The following is a 19,403-nucleotide window of genomic DNA, read 5'->3' on the forward strand; positions in this document are numbered from 1 at the left end:
CAACGGTATTTCTGGTGCCACAAATGCTGGCTGGAATGCCTGCAGGTTTTTTTGCCTTGCCTTTTCATAAGGTAGTTGCTGTTTTCAGGGAGAGATTTCAGATATACTAAGCCTATGAAGAGACACATCCCACTTGAATAATTTTCAAAATACCTCTTCCTCTCAAGTCACCAACTCTCAGCGAAGGAGGGAGAAGAATAAACGAAGAAACACTGAGCCAAAGCCCATAAACAAGATTTCTTTTGTGTGTGCAAGATGAGCCTGGGAAAAGCAAAACAATTCATCTACCCAAGAGTGGCTTTGCAGGGAAAGGTTAAGGAATAATAAAGAGGGATTTAGATCGCTCCACTTTACACACATTTATGAGGGAGAAATTCAACACCCAGATAAAAAATTCAGTTCAGGTTTTACTTCCTCTCTCCCTTTCCCCCCCCCTTAAAGATGACATACCCTTCCATTTGTAAATTACTTTAATTTAAATACTTCCAGGTTAACAAAATGTCTTAACTTTGACATGCCCCAAATTACAAAACAGAAACAAAACCTCTTGACAAAGGGTAAGAAAAAAAAATATGATCCAAGCCCAAACCTCCTTTCCTAAGCTGGAGTTTATGGTCTGTGAGCTGGCTGCCCTCCAGAGTCTGACACAATGTCTGGAGCACCCAGAGCAGCTGGAATTAATTTTCTTCCTCCAAATCTATGCACTTTCATATGAAGTTGTGTTTTGGCACTGCCGCCTAAGAGAGAGTTCAGTGCAAAAAAATCTAACCCCGACCGTGTTTCTTTGCAACCCAACACTCACTGAGCAAACAACGAAAAAGGAGAAAAGGACCAAAAAAAAAAAAAAATAAAGAAAGAAAAGAAAAGCCCTTTCCCTTCCCCCACACATACACAGATGACTGTACCAAACAGGGGGGCTATTCATGGCTGTTCAGAAATGGGTCACAAGGAGAAATGTTTGCAGATAAAACCAACACTTTTTCTTCTTTTTTTTTTTTTTTTTTTTTTTTTTTAAATAAACATCATGGAGGCCCCCTGGAAGGCGCTGGGGATGTTCGAGAGTCAAGGTCCTGCTGATCCCTTCTGCCTCCCTTTTGCACAGCTCCCACACCAGCCCTGATGCACAGCCCCTCTCTGAGGGGGTCCGGACCCCCTTGAGCTGCCTCTTCCGAGCCCAAGCCGCTGTGGGGAGCCTGAGGGGGTGGCGGGGCCGCACGGACATCACACTGCTGCTGCCCCTCACCTGGGTTGGCAGTGGGTCAAGGGAGGAGGAGGGAGGCGTCCAAGGCACTCCCAGGCAGTCATGTCACAAAATCACACACTGGAGTTTGTGGGAGCCTGTGGCTCTGTCCCCTCGCCATTTGGTCTTTTTCTTCTTCTTCTGGCTTTTCTCTGGGATCTGTTGCCTGTTTTGGGAGACAGAGAGGAAAATAAGCAAGTGAGACATAAGGCTGGGTCAGACATCAGCATCCAGAGCCCCAGGCAGCCAGCAGAACGGCATCTTGGCATGCCTGTCTATATTTGCATCTATATCTCCATATAGCTTTTCATGCCACACAGCTAACACGACAACCGCCTGCATCTTTAAGGAAGGAGGAAAGAAGCCATATGCAAACATTAAGGCTAAGGGCAGGGATGTATGTCTTGATAGGGCATTGTGCCTCTGGTTGCCCTGGGCGAACTGCTGCTTCGTGCCAGGGGCTGCTGTGAGAAACAGGGATGCTCTGAGCAAGGCAACATCACCCATCACACTCCTGCTAATGCTCGTTAGGGAAGAGGATGAAAGAAAGAGAGTGCACAGAGAAATGAACCTTCTTGGAAAGATTTGCTTTCAGCTGGCATTGCCCTTAGCCAGCTGCACTGCTGTGGTCTTGGTTAAGGAGGGGGGTTCAAAAATAATAACGAAAAAACAGAGTTTGCTGCTGATGGTGCTCTGGCCTCCCCTGGAAGCTGTGAAGAGCACCAGAGCACAGACAGCAGGGTCTGGGCTGCCCCAGAAGGATGTCCCTGGCTGTCTGAGTCACAGCCACCAGAAACATGCAGCTGAGAGCCCTCCTGTGCTGTGCCGCTGCAGCCCCCATCGGTCAGGTGGGCTGTGAGCGACCTCTGAAATGTTATGTTGAGGGCTTCTCCCTCTTCATTAGGACAGCACATTGCCCAAATGCCTGTTTGCAACTGTGCCTGTTTGCAGCGGCCACTCAGCTAGCCCAGTGGTGCAAATTCAACAGAAGGCTTTGTAGTTCTAACACCTGACAGGCAGCCTGTAGACTCAGATTTTATTGCAAGATAAACGAACCATATGAAGACCAGCAGCCTCAGTAGATTCAGTGTCTCAATAACCAAGCTGAGAGTTTAATAGTTCAAAACCAGCCTCTTTGCTATGTAATATGCCAAGCACTGAACTCAGTGTTTAGACCAAGTTATCCAAACCAGAATGAGACATAGCTGGGGGACAAATCATTATGGCTTTATTTGGTGTTTTTCTTACAGCCTCAGCTCCCAGATGCTTCAGTGACCTGACAAACTCAGCTTTGACTAATAAGATTTTTTTTTCAGTGAGTATGAGGGCTAGAGGCATGAAAAACATGAAACTTTAAAGCTCATAAGTAGAAAGCTGAAATAAAAAAAATACTTTTAAGTTAATTTGGATAAACACTTAGCGGCCACAAGCTGTTCACAGTGTTCTGGAACTATTTTAGAGATCCAGATCTGTCCTGCACTCGCTCAAGATTTCTGCTGTGATGGTGCTTGTGTATGCGCTGCTGCAGCATAAACAGGATATCAGGAAATTTAAGAGATCCATCGAGTGGCCTCACCCCACTCCTTTCAGGATGACCTTACAAAAAGCTAAATACACTGGGAATCAGCCAAATGCAAGGAACACAAACAGTGCCAACCCTGAACAACTGTCCTTGCCCTGCAAACTCACATGAGGTTCTGAGGAGCCTCTACATTTGTAAAGCACTCCAGGAATGACACAGTTATTAGGGAGCTGTAAATTTACACTTTTTTGGAAGAGCTCACTTTAAAAAAAAAAAAAAGCAATAGTTGGTGGTTGATGCCATCCTATGGCTGTGGACAGTTTGCAACATCATAAGACCATGCAAAGCTGCTTTGTGGCAAATGACCAGCTAGGTCACACAGCATCTCTCTGCTCTCTGACTTTGACCTGAATTCCAGCTCTTGTGAGCTATCTCTGATGTCCCTGATGATCTGGAGGGTTTCACCTGCCTGGCAATGACTTTCACAGTGACTACTCAGGGAACTGAGGGGCAACACCTGTTTTTGAGGTTCTGGACTGCATTTTCAGGGCTTGAATTTAGTGATGTCTCATTACCATGCTCCTTCCAGGCTGTCTGAAGTTGTGTTATGTAGAGAAATAAAATAGAGATTCACCATCACATTTTGCCTATTTTTTTTTCCCCCCAGAGTAGAATAGATGGTGGTAAAAGCCCACAGTAACACAGAAGTAATATCTAGCCAGCTCACGCTGAGTTACAGAACAGTTGGGAAACAGCTTGGGACATTTCCAACTCAGTTCTGTAGCTCTCCAAAGACTTTCTGCCCCCTGCTTTTGAGACATGTGGGAGGAGTGGGCAGTACCATCTGCTTTTGATGGAGGCTGACTCGAGGCTGTGCTGAGATATTCACAAGTACAGATACACTGTGAATAAATGCCTCATGGTTTAATTGCCGAGTGAGGCACTTTGACTGCACGGCAGGGAGGAGCATGATTTCAGCTCAGCACCAGCCCAAAACATGAAAAATGAGGGCCCAGAAAAATCTGGCAGACAACTGGTGCCAGAAAAACAAATCTCGGAGAGATTTGAGATTATCAGCCGAGACGCCGAGATGTGCGTGCAGCTCTTTTCCTGCAGGGCAGCCAGGATTTTGGAAGGCAGTCCTCTCCACCAGCAGCCAGAGCAGGAGTTCACCCGGAGAGTGGGTGTTTGCCAAAGCAAGGAAAGGCAGCTCATGCCAAAACTGCGAACAAACCTCTGCAGTCTGAGGAGGAAACCTGTGGCTTAGCCATTAGGTCATGCTGTTTCTCCTACAAAGCAGCTTAATTTTTTCCATTTGGTGAGCAGAAAATGTTAGAAGTCAGCCACAACATGAGAATTTTGTAGAATTTTTTGACAATCCTTTTTAACCTCTGGCAACGTGAGGCCCTGAGAGGACAAATTTATGAAGCCCCAAATTACTGCTCCAAAGCTTTGAACACTGGCCTTTTAAAGCCAATCATTATAGCAGGCTTTGCACTGTTCATTGAATAAAATATTTTTGTCATGGCCACAGCTAGTTCTCAAGCTGCCTAGCACTGATGTCCTGCAAGGTTAACTAGGTGCTAGTAACATCCCTGTGCCGATATAGGACATGGAAGTTTAATAAAACCCAGAAATCTTCCACCCCCAACCAAACCACCTGGCCCCTGCTCCCCAAAAGCTGACTCCTGGCTCTCTGGGCCAGGACTCATGCACGTCCTGTCCGTGGGCAGCGAGCAAGTGAAGCGTTAGCAGCTTACCTTATTACCCTCACGAGGTCATGGAAGGCCTTGTCAACATTGAGAGGTGGGTCCTTGGCGCTAGTTTCTATATAGGGAATCTGGAGGAGAGAAGTGTATCACGAAAGAGATTAGTAAAAGCCTACATGTCAGTAGCAAACCAGTTTCAAAATTAAAAACCCTAAAGGCGGGAGAAATTGGGTGCCTAAGAGACTAGAGGAAATACAGGTAAACAAAGCGTTGTCATGACACTGCTATCAACACCTTCAAGCTCAGAGCAAGGTCAGCGAGCGCTTACAAAAGGTCCAGAATAAGCACCAGGCAAACCAGCTGCTATCAGAGCTCTGGGTTTAGGGAAGAATAATCACAGACTTCATGTCGTCAGATGTTCTCTCCCTCTAAGCTGTGCTAGCAGACATGAAAATAGCCGAAGGTTGTTGAAAGATGAGCACTTGCCAAAAATTCTTGCTTGCCACATTTTATTAGGACTACTGCATGAATATTTCATGACTACAATTCCCCTTCAGTGTAAAATGATCTTCTCCTTCAAAGTCTGACAGCCAGATGGGGCCTCCTAGAGTGCCTGTCCAGCACGCTGGCAGATTTATAAAACTGCCTCTGATAAGGTATTTTCATACACAGCCTTTTCCACAGTGTGTGCGTACAGATGGGTGCAATGTGTTGCACTTTAGGTGTCCTGGCTCCTACAGCAATGAGCTTCCTTGGTGAGGGGAGGGAGTGAACTTGCCCTGCCAAACTCCCATCCCGCCTTGTTTAGAAACACCGCACGGCTTGCCATTTAGGCACAACAAGCTGCCAAGAGGTCTCAGGCTTGCTTAACTTCACCTCTCCATTCAGTTCCTCATCCCAGAGTTGTTGCCTCCCTCTGGGTATTCAGTACTGTGGGCATTTAGAGGTGATTAGCCGAGTACCATGTCACCTACACTCATCCAAGACCAATTTCTCAGGCTAAAATATGTCATGACTAATGCAGAGCTAAGATGGTGGGCCAGATTTATATAGGCTTAACAACCCTGTAACTTCATTATCTCTAACAAGCTCACTTCCTACAGACATCTGGGTATACATCCTAATGCCTGACTGCCCTTTCACTCCAGGAGGGTGCACTTTCTTCCCTTATTTTGAATATTTCACATTTCTCACCACCTGCAGACACCTTGTACATGTGGCTTTGTGATTGCCATGGCTTTGCTACAGCCTGGTGTACAGCAGAGGCTCTAGTCTCAGTGATGAATTGTCACTACTGAAAAGAAACGGTATAGCTACTACTCTGTAGTAGTCAAAAATGTAATTTCAAATGTTCAATTGTAGAGCAATGCTTTTAAAATGAGTAGGGAATTCAATTCTGAATGCCTGTAATGGGACTTAGAACAACCAATTAAACAACCCCACAAACTTACATTATGTTTTGTTGCCATTTCTCTTCCCTGTTCTCTTGTAATTTTCCGTAAATGCATTAGATCAACTTTGTTCGCCACCAAAATCATTGGAAAGGACTCTCTGGAAAAAATGAAAAACACCACCCAATTATTAGCAAACGACAATAAAAAATGCTGAGCGTAAGTTTCACCTTCTGATGCTGACATCATCTAACATTTTCAGCTACAGACATACCACATACATGTAAAGAAATATAAAGAAAGACTAAACAAACACACATCAGTCCCCTGATTGTGCTACACATATGTTCATATCGTAAAAATTTACTGTACCAGTTACATGCATGCATACATTCATTCTTATCTGCCAGCACTTCAGGGCCTTGGTGCCATTGTTTCTGCAATGCCAGATAATAGCTAAGACTGAAGATCCAACTAGATGAAGAACTACAGAATTAGTCAGGAAATTAACTTGAGACACAGAGAAAGATCTTGAACAGGAAAATGGGACTCTTTTGTAACAGTTAAGACATCCCAGTGGCTGCATGTCTTGGCAGCTGCTAGTCATTGCAAGGTAATGAGCTATGTTGGAGGAACTGGTGTCACTTCACGTCCTGGTAGAGACTAAGAGCAACTGTGGGGGGAGAAAAGACAGATTCTGGGAGAGCTGGCACTTCAGGGGGCACCTCAGGGGTGAGAAGATGACTCATGGCAAAGATCCCCATCAGTTGTTACCCCAAGACAAACTGAAAGACTGGCAATGGTATCTAGAAGGGTGCTGGAGGGAATCAAAGAGTCTCCCTAAGTTTCTAGATGCTATTACTTGCTTCTAATCCCAGAACAAAAATCTGATCAACAAAGGTCCTTTTATACCAAAACCATCTACCTCTGTAAGAACACTCAGTATTTCTTGAACTTTACAGGGTGTGTGACTGTCTTCAGCCACTGCCTGAGAAGAGACCCATTTATCCACAGTGCATCCAGTGCAAGGCTCTCCCGACGAGGTGTGTGGGTCAGGCTTTGCCATGACAGAAATCCCTGCAGCTTCGGTGACGGAACCGAACCCAGGCAGCTTGTGCCATGGGTGGTTCCAGCAGCGCGGCTGCTGCCCACTCCACCCCACCTCCCATTCGGGAGCCTCTCCTCTGTCTACCTGACACCAAGAGCAAAGTTACGCTGTGGAGCTCTTAACCACAGCTAGGAGGGAGGAGGTCCCTTCCGATAACTGATGGTTATTGTAGTGTTATTTTCTTATATTTAACTTTAAACTCTCCTAAAATGATTCCAGTGTTCCCTGCTGTAACAGAGCTGATTTTATTGGGGTAAGGAGCAGCTGGCTGTACTCATTTCTGCATAAAACACTTCCCTGAGTAACTCTGGATTTTCAAACAGCCTTTCTGTGTCATTTTTCATCGACACGATAAAGGCTCCATCTTCTCTCTGGCACATTGCCCCATTGCTCTATCTGGAAAAACACTGCATTGCACTCTGCATTTTAAATGAGTCTTACAGTTATTCATTCTGATAATGTGGCTTTGATTTAATTTTAATACCTCAGCACTGATATATCTTGACTCTGATCATTCTGGAGCAAAACACTTGCTTGTCTGGATTATTTGATTCCTTTTTGGCTTGCAGCACATTGATAAGAAAGGGATTACATTTGGATGGTATCTCATTTGCCTTGTTTACATCGGGCATAAAACTCTGTGGGGACTTTGTTCCCTGCTGTAAGCCATACGATTACTAGTTGGACAAAGCCACTATAGTTGGAAGTTTTACTGTAATGAAGGTTATGGAAAGAAACAGGAGAAAGGCTTTGAACAGCTTTGCTGAAGCAGCAGCGCGCGATTCCTGTGGATTTGAAGTGGCCATATCTGACTGCTAGCTTGAAGGGCGATGCTCTGCTCCCAGCGACCTGCGGGTCTGGCGGGATGGTTCCTTTCCTCACGCTGCTCCTATTACTGCGATTTTCTGACCAAGCTTAGGTTCTGAACGAAGCGTTAAGCTCCTCGCACTCTGCGCTTCGGTGGTATTGAGCAGGGGAAACAAAAACAAGCTCCCGGGCCTGTTTCACTTCCTGCTTCTCACACGCCAGCCGCGGTGTTTGCACGGCGCACGGAGGAGTAAAAGTTTCAGTCCGGATCAAAACAATGAATACCGCATCGTATTTTCACAAAGTTAAATTAGATAAAACCCACATCGGTTTGGGGCAGGTTACAGGAAACACTGTTCTGTCTTCTTCCTCAGAAACAGATTTAATGTGCCCCAAGCTGAGCTGGCAGTGAAGAAAAGACTGTCCTTATCGGGGATGCAGGCCGAGTGACTGACATTTGCCTTCATTTAGATGAAATCAAAAGGTGTTTTTTCCCTTTACTTTTCACTCCTGTGGGCTCCGCTTTGGATGCTTTACTGGAAGAGCTGTCAGCTGTGAACCTCACATGATACGGGTCCACCCTTCCTGTGGGGAAGTTATTCAGAGCTGCGAAAGGAAGCCAGCAACGAGGCCCAAACCCTCCGGTGGCTTTTCTTGATGACTTCCATAATTAAAAGCCATTATGAATGGAAAAATGAAGTGTTTCAAAGCTGCAGACGTAGAAGAGCTTGGTTCACACCCCACCCAGCAAGGATGGATTCATCACCTCTTGAACTGGGATGGGAAGAGGGAGTTATCTCGGAGATAAAGCCCTGGCAGCTTCCCCTTGCTCTGTCAGGACACATTTGCTTACCACGATTAAACCCTCAGCGCTACTTTCTCCCACGCACGCACTAGGAGGGGAACAGGCAGGTGACCTCTCTTGCTTTCTCCCCAGTCATGCAGAGATGTTTTATTCATTGAAAGTGGATGCTGCAGAGCACTATGCGTTAACTTCATTACACCCCTTGTAAGAAACACAGTTCCTTCCAACATGAGGCATTTTCCCCTTCAAAACACTTGTTCACAGCCCCAAATCATGCAGGACCTTCTAAGGTTTGGCACAAACTGAAGCCAGGGAGAAGGAGGATGCTGCCAGGACACACAAAACGATTAGGGCCGAATGCTTGCTGACTCCCTGCTGGTGTTCCCAAAGTGCCTGCACTGCACACAGAGCATCCTTCCTCCCTCTTCAGAGCCAAACCACTTACCTTCAAAGCCATCTCATCTGCCTTTCACACACTGCTCTGCCAGACTGTTCTGGCAGGAGTTTCCCCCTTCCAGACCCTTTTTCATTCCATCATAACACTACTGAACTTTTCCATGTTGAAAGCATGCTTATCAGAAGAGGTAAAACACTTCTTATTCCTCATATGCAGGTCTGCAAACCCACACATAAGGATTTGCCCTGGGACACCCACCCAGGGGGTGAAAAGCAAGGTGGGATGTGCAGCTGTCCCCGCAGCAAGGTCTCCAGAGCGGCTGGAGCTCGGCTGGGCAGTGCTGGCTGCAGGGCACCCACCTGTCCTTGACTCTGAGGATCAGCTGGTGGAACCGGTCCACATGCTCGAAGCTAGCCTTGTCCGTCACTGAGTAGACTATAAGGAAACCATCTCCAGTCCTCATGTACTGCTCCCGCATTGCGCTGAACTCCTCCTGGCCCGCAGTATCCAGCACTAGGACAGAAGAAACAAAGGTTTTTAGTTACTGTGAGGACCTGCGGCTGCTGTCACTGCTATGTGTCCTACATGGTCTTTCTGCCTCTGCTGGGCTTGGTCCTCTCAAAGGCTGTAGGATCTGATGAAATCAAGTTAGATGGACAAGGTGGTTTCTTGCTATAAAACAAAATACACTCTCAGACCCCAATCATCACCATGTGCCTATGCTGGGAGCTGATGGAGAGGAAGAAGACTATGTGAACTCTCTTTTCCTTTTTTCAGTCCCAAATACTGACTACTGAACTTGGAGAGTTGCTCCTCTGGCAAGATACAGCTCAAAGTATTTTGCAGCCCTCCATCCAACAGAGTACTCTCTGTTCCCCACGTGGAAAAACCCAAGATTGGAAGAGTAAGTAAATGCCTGTCACAAATGTCAGGGACAAACTAAAAACTGCATGGTGAAGCAAAGCTGGGAGACAACAGAGAGTAATATGCATTTGCCTACAAGTATTTGCCTTTCCTCAATATCTGCACATTACTTCTACACAATTATGTGCTTTCAGAGCAAAATGGTACAGCCTTGAGGAGCTCCCCTTATATATTTAGGCCCAAGTGGTGTGCTCATATTGAGAAGCTAATTAAAACAGGTAGAAAAGCTTTAAGGGACCTGTGTATCCTAATACAGCGATAGTGTTTCTGTTCATTGACAATGCCTAGATCTATGCTCAAATCCCCTAAAACACCCCAGTTATGGCAGCAACATAGATGCTGTTCCCCACTAGATTAACCTCCTCTCTAATGTGACTATAACTCCATGGTTCTCCATCACTCTGCTTCTGGGGGTCCCATCAGCTACACCATGGACCAGACACAGAGCAAGCTACACCAGCCTTCTGGGTAAACACCACATACTGATGAACACATCGATGCCAATTCCTGGGCCTCAGCTTTGTACACTGCCAGGAGGATGGTACAAGAGGAGTTCACCAGTTTAGGCTCTGCCAGTAAAAATGCGGTGTGAGCTCAAAATGCATCAGCTGCTCAGAAGTAACAGTCCTAATGCATTGTTGCATCCTAGAAACAAACCAGGGACTTTCATGATGACTGGGAATGTTTTCACGTCCCAGTCAACTGGGCTGGGTGGGAAAACTGTTTCCGCCTCTGCTGTACAGCCACAGTGTTAGCATCTGCTGCCCACGAGCGATGGGGAAAGCCCAGGGCACCGGTGGATGGATACTGTGGCAGGAGCATACTGCTGACAGAGCAGCAGGGCTTGATACGGGTTTTTCTAGTCTGAGCAGGCCCACAGTCCTAGCTTTAGGGATAAGTACTCGGGCTGCCCAATTTCCAGATGGGGACCAGGATAAAGCCCACTTTGCTGCTGGCGTTACTTGCTGAATCAGCACGGGTGGCCACAGGCGGACATGCTGCATGTCACAGCAAACCCCACAAGCCAGCCCACACCTTCACTGTATGTCTAGACAAAAGGCAGTGACACTGGAGGAGCTGGAGACCTTACTCAGTATACCCTTTAAAGCCTTCAGCCTCTGTCATTCACCTGCCCTAGATGGTCTTGAATGCCTGCTTCTAGGCACTTGCAAAGACCCTGAGATTTAGGCTTGTTTGCTGAGTAGCTGGAGCTTGCTGGAAAGTCACAGGTGTCTCTTCATAGCCTTTCATCCTGCTTCTCCCCTCTAAATCTAGGAAACAAGGGTCTCAGCTCAAAGGCATCCAGACTATTCTTAAGGACTATACAAAAAAGAAAAACAAAATAGAAAAACAACCCAAAGACACTGCATGTGCTAGTGAATTTATATGCCCTGGGCAGAATTGCTACCATGGAATAAGGCCAAGACTGTGTGGCTAGGAGGGAAAAGGAAATTTATCCCTCCTACCCACCTAGCCTGTAAGGAGAGGCTGGACTGCCCTCAAACCAGCTGGACATGGTAGCAGGGCAGGGCTGAGAGCTGACAACCAACACGCACACACACAAACACACACTCCCTTCCCCTCTCCAATACACATACCCTACTTTTGGGGGAGTGGGACAGCTTCTTGCAGGGATCCAGCCTCTCCAGCCCTCCCTCCCTCTGAGACAGGGCAGGCATCTGAGTGCAAGCCATGGGCAGGAAGGTGGAGATGGATGTGCCGTATCCTGCATGATAATTTGCTTAGGGACTTCCCCTTGCTCCGGCACATTTGCAAACCCCCCATGAAACACATGAGGAGCATCCAGCTCTGCTTTGTACCCATCAACCCATCCCTAGCTGCTGCTGCTTCTCCAAAGATTTCCATCCCCTGCGAGAGTGCAGGGGATGAGCCCGGGGCAGGCTATGGGGATATCTGAGAGACAGCACAGGGCTGCGGTCCTGCCACTCCTACCTCACTTGGATCTTGGCCATGCCATCACGCTAAACACAGGCAGAGCTGCTGTGTCAGCAGCTGCTATTTAAAGGGAATTCACTTGCAGCGTTTGTGGAAAGGCAAGCAAGTCCAGGCAGCATTTAAAATGGCACTTTGGAAATGCAAATAAAAGCCATGAGGCAGTGAAGGTTAGGGTTATTCTCCGATAGGTTATTCATTCAAAGTTAAGCACCATGTGGATGGCCAGACAAAGTCCTTGTTTTAACTTTACATGTGCTCTTCATAAAGACATCCCCCCACCTCCACCCTGACACTTCTGTACCACATGAATTGTAAACAGAGAGGAGAGTGCGATCTGGATCCTTCATAGGCAGGGCAGGACCACATCCTGGAAAGCATGAGCACCAAAAAAGTGCCAGATGCAAGTGGCTGTACTTCTAATCTTGAGCCATAAAAGCTTCAGTAAGACTCTTGCCTACAGAAATGGGAAAGCAGCAAGGAGAAACCTTGGGAAGGGGAAACCGGAAAGGCTATTTGAGTGGCTTCCCAAAAGGATGTTATCCAGCATTTGTCTTCTTTTAAAATTCCCATTTCTGCAGACAGGATGCCACAAGACATAGAAATAATCATGAGCAGAGAAGAGCTGTGAGGTCTTTTCTCCCCTGGTACTCTTGAAAACCAGCAGTTACCTCTTACTGGCAGTTGCCCCACTGGCTGCACATAAAACCCCATGTGGAAACAAGGCTGGACCAAAGCACAGCAGGTTTCCCCTACCTCATTCTTCCAAGAACTGAAATAAAATTCATAGGCTGTGTAGTGCATGGTCAAGCACTTACAACAGCAAACTTGAAGTTCCCACAAACTTGACTGAAGAAGCAGCAAGGGGCGTTAACAAAAGCGTTTGGGTGAAGAGCTGGGAGAGAGAAGCCAAGGACTGTGTCTGATGTAGGAACAGACATCCAAAGAGGGCAAAGCCATTTTAGAGCTATCACGCAATCAGCTGGAGACTAAACTAAGAGCAATTAGGCTGTGAGAGCCCAGCAGGAAGGTCTCTTGCTTCGCAGGTAAGAGGTTGCTCAGCAAAGAGATGCCCTTTTGCACTTCCCAGTGGAAGGGACCCCAGCTGTTGTGATGAACTCCCTGCTAATTGAATCCTGCCCCCTTGGAGCTCTGCATACCATTGTCCCAGGAATCCCAATAGGTTAGGCAAGAACGCAGCTGCTTAGAGAGCACTTCTGAGCAGACACAGGAGCCCAGGAATACACAGGAATTTGTGGTCCAAAATAGAAGCACTCAGTGCTTCCAGGCATTTTACGTGGTACCATCTCTGCAACGAACAGTGCTCTGAGTGCCCACCCCGAGACACAGGCACCTAAACCTAAGCCAAGGGCAGAGACATACTATGAAATATAAGTCACAGCATTACTTTTTCTAGAGCCTAGGTTGCATTCAGTTCAGATTCAAAGACAGCCTCCCCAGCCTTCAGGGAGCTCAGATCTGGTTGTGTAGGTGAATTCCTCTTCCCTTTTCATACCTAGGCAAAATTCCCTCCTACATCTTTACACTGCCAGGCAACTAGGTGTATAGATCAACTCAAAAGAGTTTCTCCACTGTTCATGACATCTACGAGGCCAAAGATGATCAGACAGGAATGTTAAACCCATTTTCTATCCTTCAGCCCTTGGGTTTCATTGCCCAAATCAGACACTGGTGGCCCATTCCAAGCAGCAATGGCATGTTGCTGCAGCCAGTCCTGAAAGCAGCTCAACACAGCTCCTGGAGTGCCTTGCCTTCCTGCAGCTAGCAGAGTGGCTGCACATCACGAAGCTCAGGGACAGGGTGTAGTTGTTTGTGCCTAGCTCGATGTCATGATTGGAAAGGTGAGCACAATGTGTATGATTTGATTTTTGCAATCAGTCTCCAGTGAAATCCCTTCGGGTGCATACGTCCAGCACACATGCAAGCCTTTATGGGGCTGGATGGGTCAGCAGGCAGATAGGAACCTGAGCTCACAGCGCCAGGGAGAGGAGCACTGCAAACCAGCCTGACCCCAGGCATTTTCTGCTTCTTCAACGACTTCTTAACATGAAAATACAGGAAGAGTCCCCGGAGCAAAGAGCAGAACTGGGAATGCAGCACCAGTAGGGAAGCGCTGCCATCACAGCTGACAGAGCCAGACTCCTCTTGGCACTTCTCTCTCCAAGTCTTGCTTTCCTCTCTGTACTGCAGCTCTGCTTCAACACATGGGGCCAGAGAGAAACTCTGTCCCCAGCTGCCCTGCAGCTTAGTAGCTAAGCTCAAGGGAAAAACTTAACTTGAAGATTGAGAAAAGTCATCTCCAGAGTCTTCATCTTCCTGCCACCAGCAGCACGGCGGAAGAGGGCAGCCCACAACAGCCAATGGCTTCAGATGAGGAACTGGTATTCTGGGTGCTGAGCAGACAGGACACAGGGGCCACAGTTTATATTCTGTATTCCCACAGCCCAAGTCACCCTGAAGAGGTACGAGGTGCCCATACTGTGAGCAAGGCGAGGTGGGTGCTTCACGTGATCGCTCTGATGCTTCTGCTCCTTCTCAGACACAGCCACACTATCCCTGGTATGAGAGCTTTCCTCATGGAAAAACATGTAACGGGAAACACTGGGGCTTTTATGAGCCCTTCTTCTGTGCCCTAACTAAATACACAGATGTTATAACACAGAAAACCCGAGTACTTGAATTCTTGCCCTTTCTTTAAGGAAAAAGAAGAGAGGGGCCTTCAGAAGAAAGGCTTCCACATCAGTAGACAGAATAAAGATGTGAGCCCTTAAAGAAGCTCTTTCTCTAACAAAGGGCAAGTATTCAAAGCCTTGTGTTTTCCATGTTGCAACATCAAAATTTTCCTGGCAGGAAAAAAAATCCCCACAACCCAAGACAAAATACCCTCTTTCAAGCTTGCAAAATCCCAGCAATTAGGGGAGGGGAAATACTGTACACACAAATAAAAGAATGAAAGTACAAACTTAATTTGAATTTTAATTTTTTCAATGATGCTACCCAAAGTTGAAATAAAATTAAAAAAAAAAAAGTGAGCCACAAACCAACCCTTCTGCCTACCAGTCTAAAGCGACCTTTGATCTCCCTCTGGCCTCCTGGCTGAATTGTTCCCAAGCTTCCTGAGGAGAAAAACAGAAAAGCAGACAGCCTGTCCTGGGATGACTAGCAGTAAAAACAGATGCATGGGAGACATGGGTAGAAAGGGCAGAGAGGGAGCCCGGGGGAAGGACAGTGCTTGGTGTTACCCCACGGGGTTGCACACCAGGGGTGGGCAGGTCCAGCCCAACACAAGGGCACCCAGGGACTGAGAGGGGGACCTGGGAAGAGAAATAAAATGGAAAAGTGAAGCTTAGGAGCAGGAAGAGAACTTCTAGGCAGTGAGAGTTTCATCTGAATCATCACAGGGGAAGGAAAGGGAAAAGGAGGGAGACCACAGTCTCCTTTCACCCAACACAAAGGCAGAATTCCTTGCTTTGCTGGTACCAATTGACACAGCTCTACTCACAGCTAAGGGTTTAGCCTAATTCATCAACATGCCCAAGCCACATGCTTGTGGCCATCTCTTCCTCTCTTCTTCCTCACCTCCTTTTTATCTGTGTAGTTTATGAGCCATAAGGAATTTTGAACCATTGGGAATTTTTTGCCCTATTAAGGTATTGCACTTTTGGCTTCATGCCCAGATTAATAATTCCAGACTGGCATTTTGCAGCCATACCAAAAGAAATTCTCTGATAATTGCTATGTTAGCCTGCACACAGAAAGGAGTGTACAAAATTAATGATAGCAACTGAATTGGAGCAACAGCTAATCAAAGCAAATTAACCCTGTCTCCCACTTAATTCTGACCTGATGTCTCTATATGGCACCTGCATATGAATGCATTTAACCAAGCACATCATCGTCCTGACTTCTGTATGAACAGCGGGGAATAAATTAAGATAACATCTGCAGAGAAAATTGAAGGCTAATCTTAAAGCCTCATTGGGGTATCAGAAACTGAAAAAAATGGGCTAGCCACAAATTCCCTGTGCATCCCTTATTCAGGTTATAGTGCCCTGTTCCACTCTACAACACTTGTCCTCCAAGCACTGCCTCAATGGTCTTATAAAGCTGACATAAGGACAACAATAAAGTATTTTTGTGTAGTGTTGTACTTGAACGCACCAAGCACAGGTTCCACAATTTTCTGGAAGACAGGGAGCTATCAGAGACTCTTCTTTGGTAAGAAAATAGACACAAAGCCGGAGATCAAATATGTAAAAGAACATAGGTTTGGCCCCAAGGTCTAAAATCTGAAATAAAAGCCTGTTCCATTTAAATCTACTTTCAAAGAGAGATTTCAGCAAAAGAATAAAAATGCAAGTCAAACATTTCATCACGCTGCCAGTTAGTGCTATTGAATAAATGTAGGTGGAGGTCTTCATGGAGGGAAGCCAAATGCTTTATGCAAGCTGGCTAGCATGAGGGTTTTTGACATAATGCTGGTGCAGACACCAAATGCTAGAGATGCTTTGTACAAAACTGCTCAAGCAACAGCCTGGAACAGGGTGGGCTGTGGTGGTTTATTTCCTTTTTTTTTTTGCTTTAAGTTGTTGGATGCCAATGTATTTGGATTTTTTAAAAAAACAACTATCTGCAAACTTAGAAACTTATGGAGACCCTCATGCTACATCCTCACTTAGTAGTCTCATCTTCTAAAATTAGTTCCTGTTTTGGGGGTAGGCAGCTTCTTCTCCCCACCAAGCACTACATAAAACATCAGCTTGTAAAGGATTTGGCCATAAAGGACAATGGGAAAGTCTAGAATTTACCATGATGCTTTACCCTTCCTATGATGTTTGTCCCTAATTTTATACCGTGATTCATGCAGCCATGTGTAACCACAAGAGCAGCTGTCCAAGTATATGGTAACCTCTGAGAACGGCCAAGATCCAGTCTATGACTGAAAGCTGTGGCAGAAGACACATGTGATAGTCAGTCTCCATGCTCTGATTCTGATGGGCAGATGGTAAAGGCTCACATGCTTTTCCAAGTACGAATATTGCCTTTCTTCCAAAATTCTGATGGCTCAAAATCTCGAGCGGTAGGAAAGAGAAGCTGCAGTTTCACTTCTGTGGCTGCAAGGCATTTGTGGGCACAGGAACTCTGAAAGTCAGGGATTCCCAACATGCCATTCAAGGCCACAGCCCAGTTCAGTTCAGCCCAAGTACAGACACTAAACTCCATCTCAGCAAAAGAAAGGCTTTTTCATTAAAACAAAGGGTTAAGTTTCTGCTTGTTGGAAAACAACCTCTTTTCCCACCCCAGGGTTGGTTATTGTTTTTTTGACTAAACAAGTATTCCAAATATTCAGTGAAATATGCCTTCTCTACTTCCACATAATTTACAAAAACAGGCTGTTTCAGCCAACACCGCTGTGTACAGCAGCTGGTACTGTTACACTGGAACACGGGGCATACCAGTGGAGATAAAGGTTGCTCATTTTAGAGGGCTGGATTCTGGACTAAAAAGAAAGAATAGATTTCATTTACAGCAGGATTGGATTTTTCTTTTATCCAACACTGGCATTTTAAAAATAAAGATGCATTGGTACGTTATGTGATGTTTACTTGAGAGCAAGTTATCTCTGATGCAGATGAGAAGAGACACCCATGGGTACCGATTTCACAAATATTCCCTCATATCAGCAATCAATTACTAACTAATGAACAAGTGTTGGCAAAATTAAATTGCTTGTTTGGGTTTGGTTTTTGTTATTTTAATACTGAGTAAAGGCTGTTCTTCAAAGACCCTTTGGTCATTTGTACTCAATTTATTGTGTTTGATAAATCTTTAAGAGTGCAACTAAGTTCTCAAGTTTCCAGACCAAGCTTAGGGTCTCCACAGCAAACCTCACCACCCTCCATGTTCCATCACTCGTGCTAATCCTCCAGTTTTCTGTCCCCGCACACCAATGCACATACAGAGACACCAAAGATCTTGAGCACCTTCATGACAAGCGGATGGAGGTAGGAACTCGCTGCAAGTGAGGCTAAATTTAGTTCCGTTGTGTTAGTGGTCACATACATGCAGTAATTAAAGCACAAAGTATATGCTTGCTTTCATGTACTACCTAATTATTGTATAAAGCCAAACAAAACTTAAAACATTTAACAGCAAGATTCCCCTTATGGCCATGGTCAGTCTGTCTCTCACACCACAAACTAATAAGTTGCAGCTTTTAGGTAAAGAAGGGCTTTTCCCTCACCTGCAGAACCAAGATTTTTTGGTTTTGTTTTTTTGGGGTTGGCTGGTTTGGGGGTTTTTGGAGGGTTCTTTTTGGTTTAGTTTTTTGTTTTTTTCTTTTTTTTTTTTAAAAGCTATTTTTCTTCAACGAACTGGAAGATTTTGTCTACAGCAGCTCTCCAGGCTGTTACCCTACCCGTACTTAAATGAAACAGGTAACTAGATATGAAAACATCACGCCTGAATGATGGGAGTTAAGAGATGTTACAATTCTTCACTGTCAGTGGATGACAGTTTTGATTAAGTGTTCTTTCTAGTTACACCCCTCATTCAGTTACCCACTCACTGTTATTTCCCAGGGGATGAGCCTAACCACAATGAAGTATCATTAGCAATAGCCACCTCACAGTGCTACAATTCACCCTTCACAGAAGCCTACCCTAAATGTCTATGATGATGTATAGGTTTTCATGCTCCTGCAAGAAACATTTCAGTGCAGAACTGGAACCAGCGCAACCGGCAGCAGAAGCTATGCTGGAGGTCAGCTGCAGACCACATGCCACAGCTCACAGGCCACTCCGCACTCAAATTCCTGGCGGCCCACGGTGGAGTGGGAGGGATGCAAGCGCACAACATGCTGTGGGAGGCACTGAGGTCTATTTGCACTTATGCTCAGCTAGAAGGGAAAGGGGACCACAAGAGCAGTTTGCTTACCATCAAGAATTGCCCATTGCCCATCTATTTCTGTGTGCTTCAGGTAGGAGTCTTCAATAGTTGGGTCATAGTCTGGCACGAAAATCTTCTGGAAAAACTGAATGGTGAGAGCACTCTTCCCCACACCACCATCTCCAACCACCACCAGCTTGTACGTGGGGAGGTTTTCGCTGGGAACGGCACTTGTAGCCATGCTTCCAGTGTGCTAAACCTGCTGGAGAAAGAGATCATCTCCGATCACTTGTAAGCAACAAAAAGAGAGCAACATGCACAAGGCAGCTTTTACCTGCTGCCTACACCATGAGGATGGAGGCAGTACTGACATCCAAAGTCCTTTTGGACAGGAGCAGCAGGACCTACCCTCTCCAACAGCTTTACCACAACCCAGACCCATCACCTAGAAGTGCAGACAGCCCCACCACTGGGGCTTGTTTACTCCTGCCTCATCTACAGGGATCACTAGTTGCCACCAAATGTGTGTGCAAAACATTTATCATCTGAATACCTTTCCTATAGGGGCTGGGCCCATGTGGCTGTGCCAAAAATCAGCCCAGGTCAGTGCACCTGCCAAGGTTCAGATAATTTCCAGT

At 46.0% G+C, this 19,403-nt stretch overlaps 1 protein-coding gene across 1 annotated transcript; it reads right to left on the reverse strand.

Moving 5' to 3' along the window:
• Nucleotides 1-389: 389 nt before the first annotated feature.
• On the reverse strand, nt 390-19,122 carry MRAS (muscle RAS oncogene homolog). The gene is made up of 5 exons (XM_010085918.1): nt 18,814-19,122; nt 9,339-9,492; nt 5,923-6,022; nt 4,523-4,602; nt 390-1,406 (listed from the first exon to the last, which is right to left on the reverse strand). The coding sequence occupies exons 1-5, from the start codon at nt 19,004-19,006 to the stop codon at nt 1,307-1,309; spliced, it is 627 nt and encodes a 208-aa protein (XP_010084220.1). The 5' UTR covers nt 19,007-19,122; the 3' UTR covers nt 390-1,306.
• Between the last annotated feature and the right edge of the window lie 281 nt (nt 19,123-19,403).

This window comes from Pterocles gutturalis, unplaced genomic scaffold, assembly GCF_000699245.1.
Source record: "Pterocles gutturalis isolate BGI_N339 unplaced genomic scaffold, ASM69924v1 scaffold32110, whole genome shotgun sequence".
Lineage (NCBI taxonomy): Eukaryota > Metazoa > Chordata > Aves > Pterocliformes > Pteroclidae > Pterocles > Pterocles gutturalis.

What these genes read in the sequence shown, in the direction of transcription:
- MRAS (XM_010085918.1), bottom strand. Translation starts at nt 19,006, where the DNA reads ATGGCTACAAGTGCCGTTCCCAGCGAAAACCTCCCCACGTACAAGCTG. An exon ending in ATCCTCAGAGTCAAGGACAG is followed by an intron (nt 6,023 to 9,338) that starts GTGGGTGCCCTG and finishes CATTTTTTCCAG; the next exon opens with AGAGTCCTTTCCAATGATTT. An exon ending in GACCTCGTGAGGGTAATAAG is followed by an intron (nt 1,407 to 4,522) that starts GTAAGCTGCTAA and finishes CTCCCAAAACAG; the next exon opens with GCAACAGATCCCAGAGAAAA.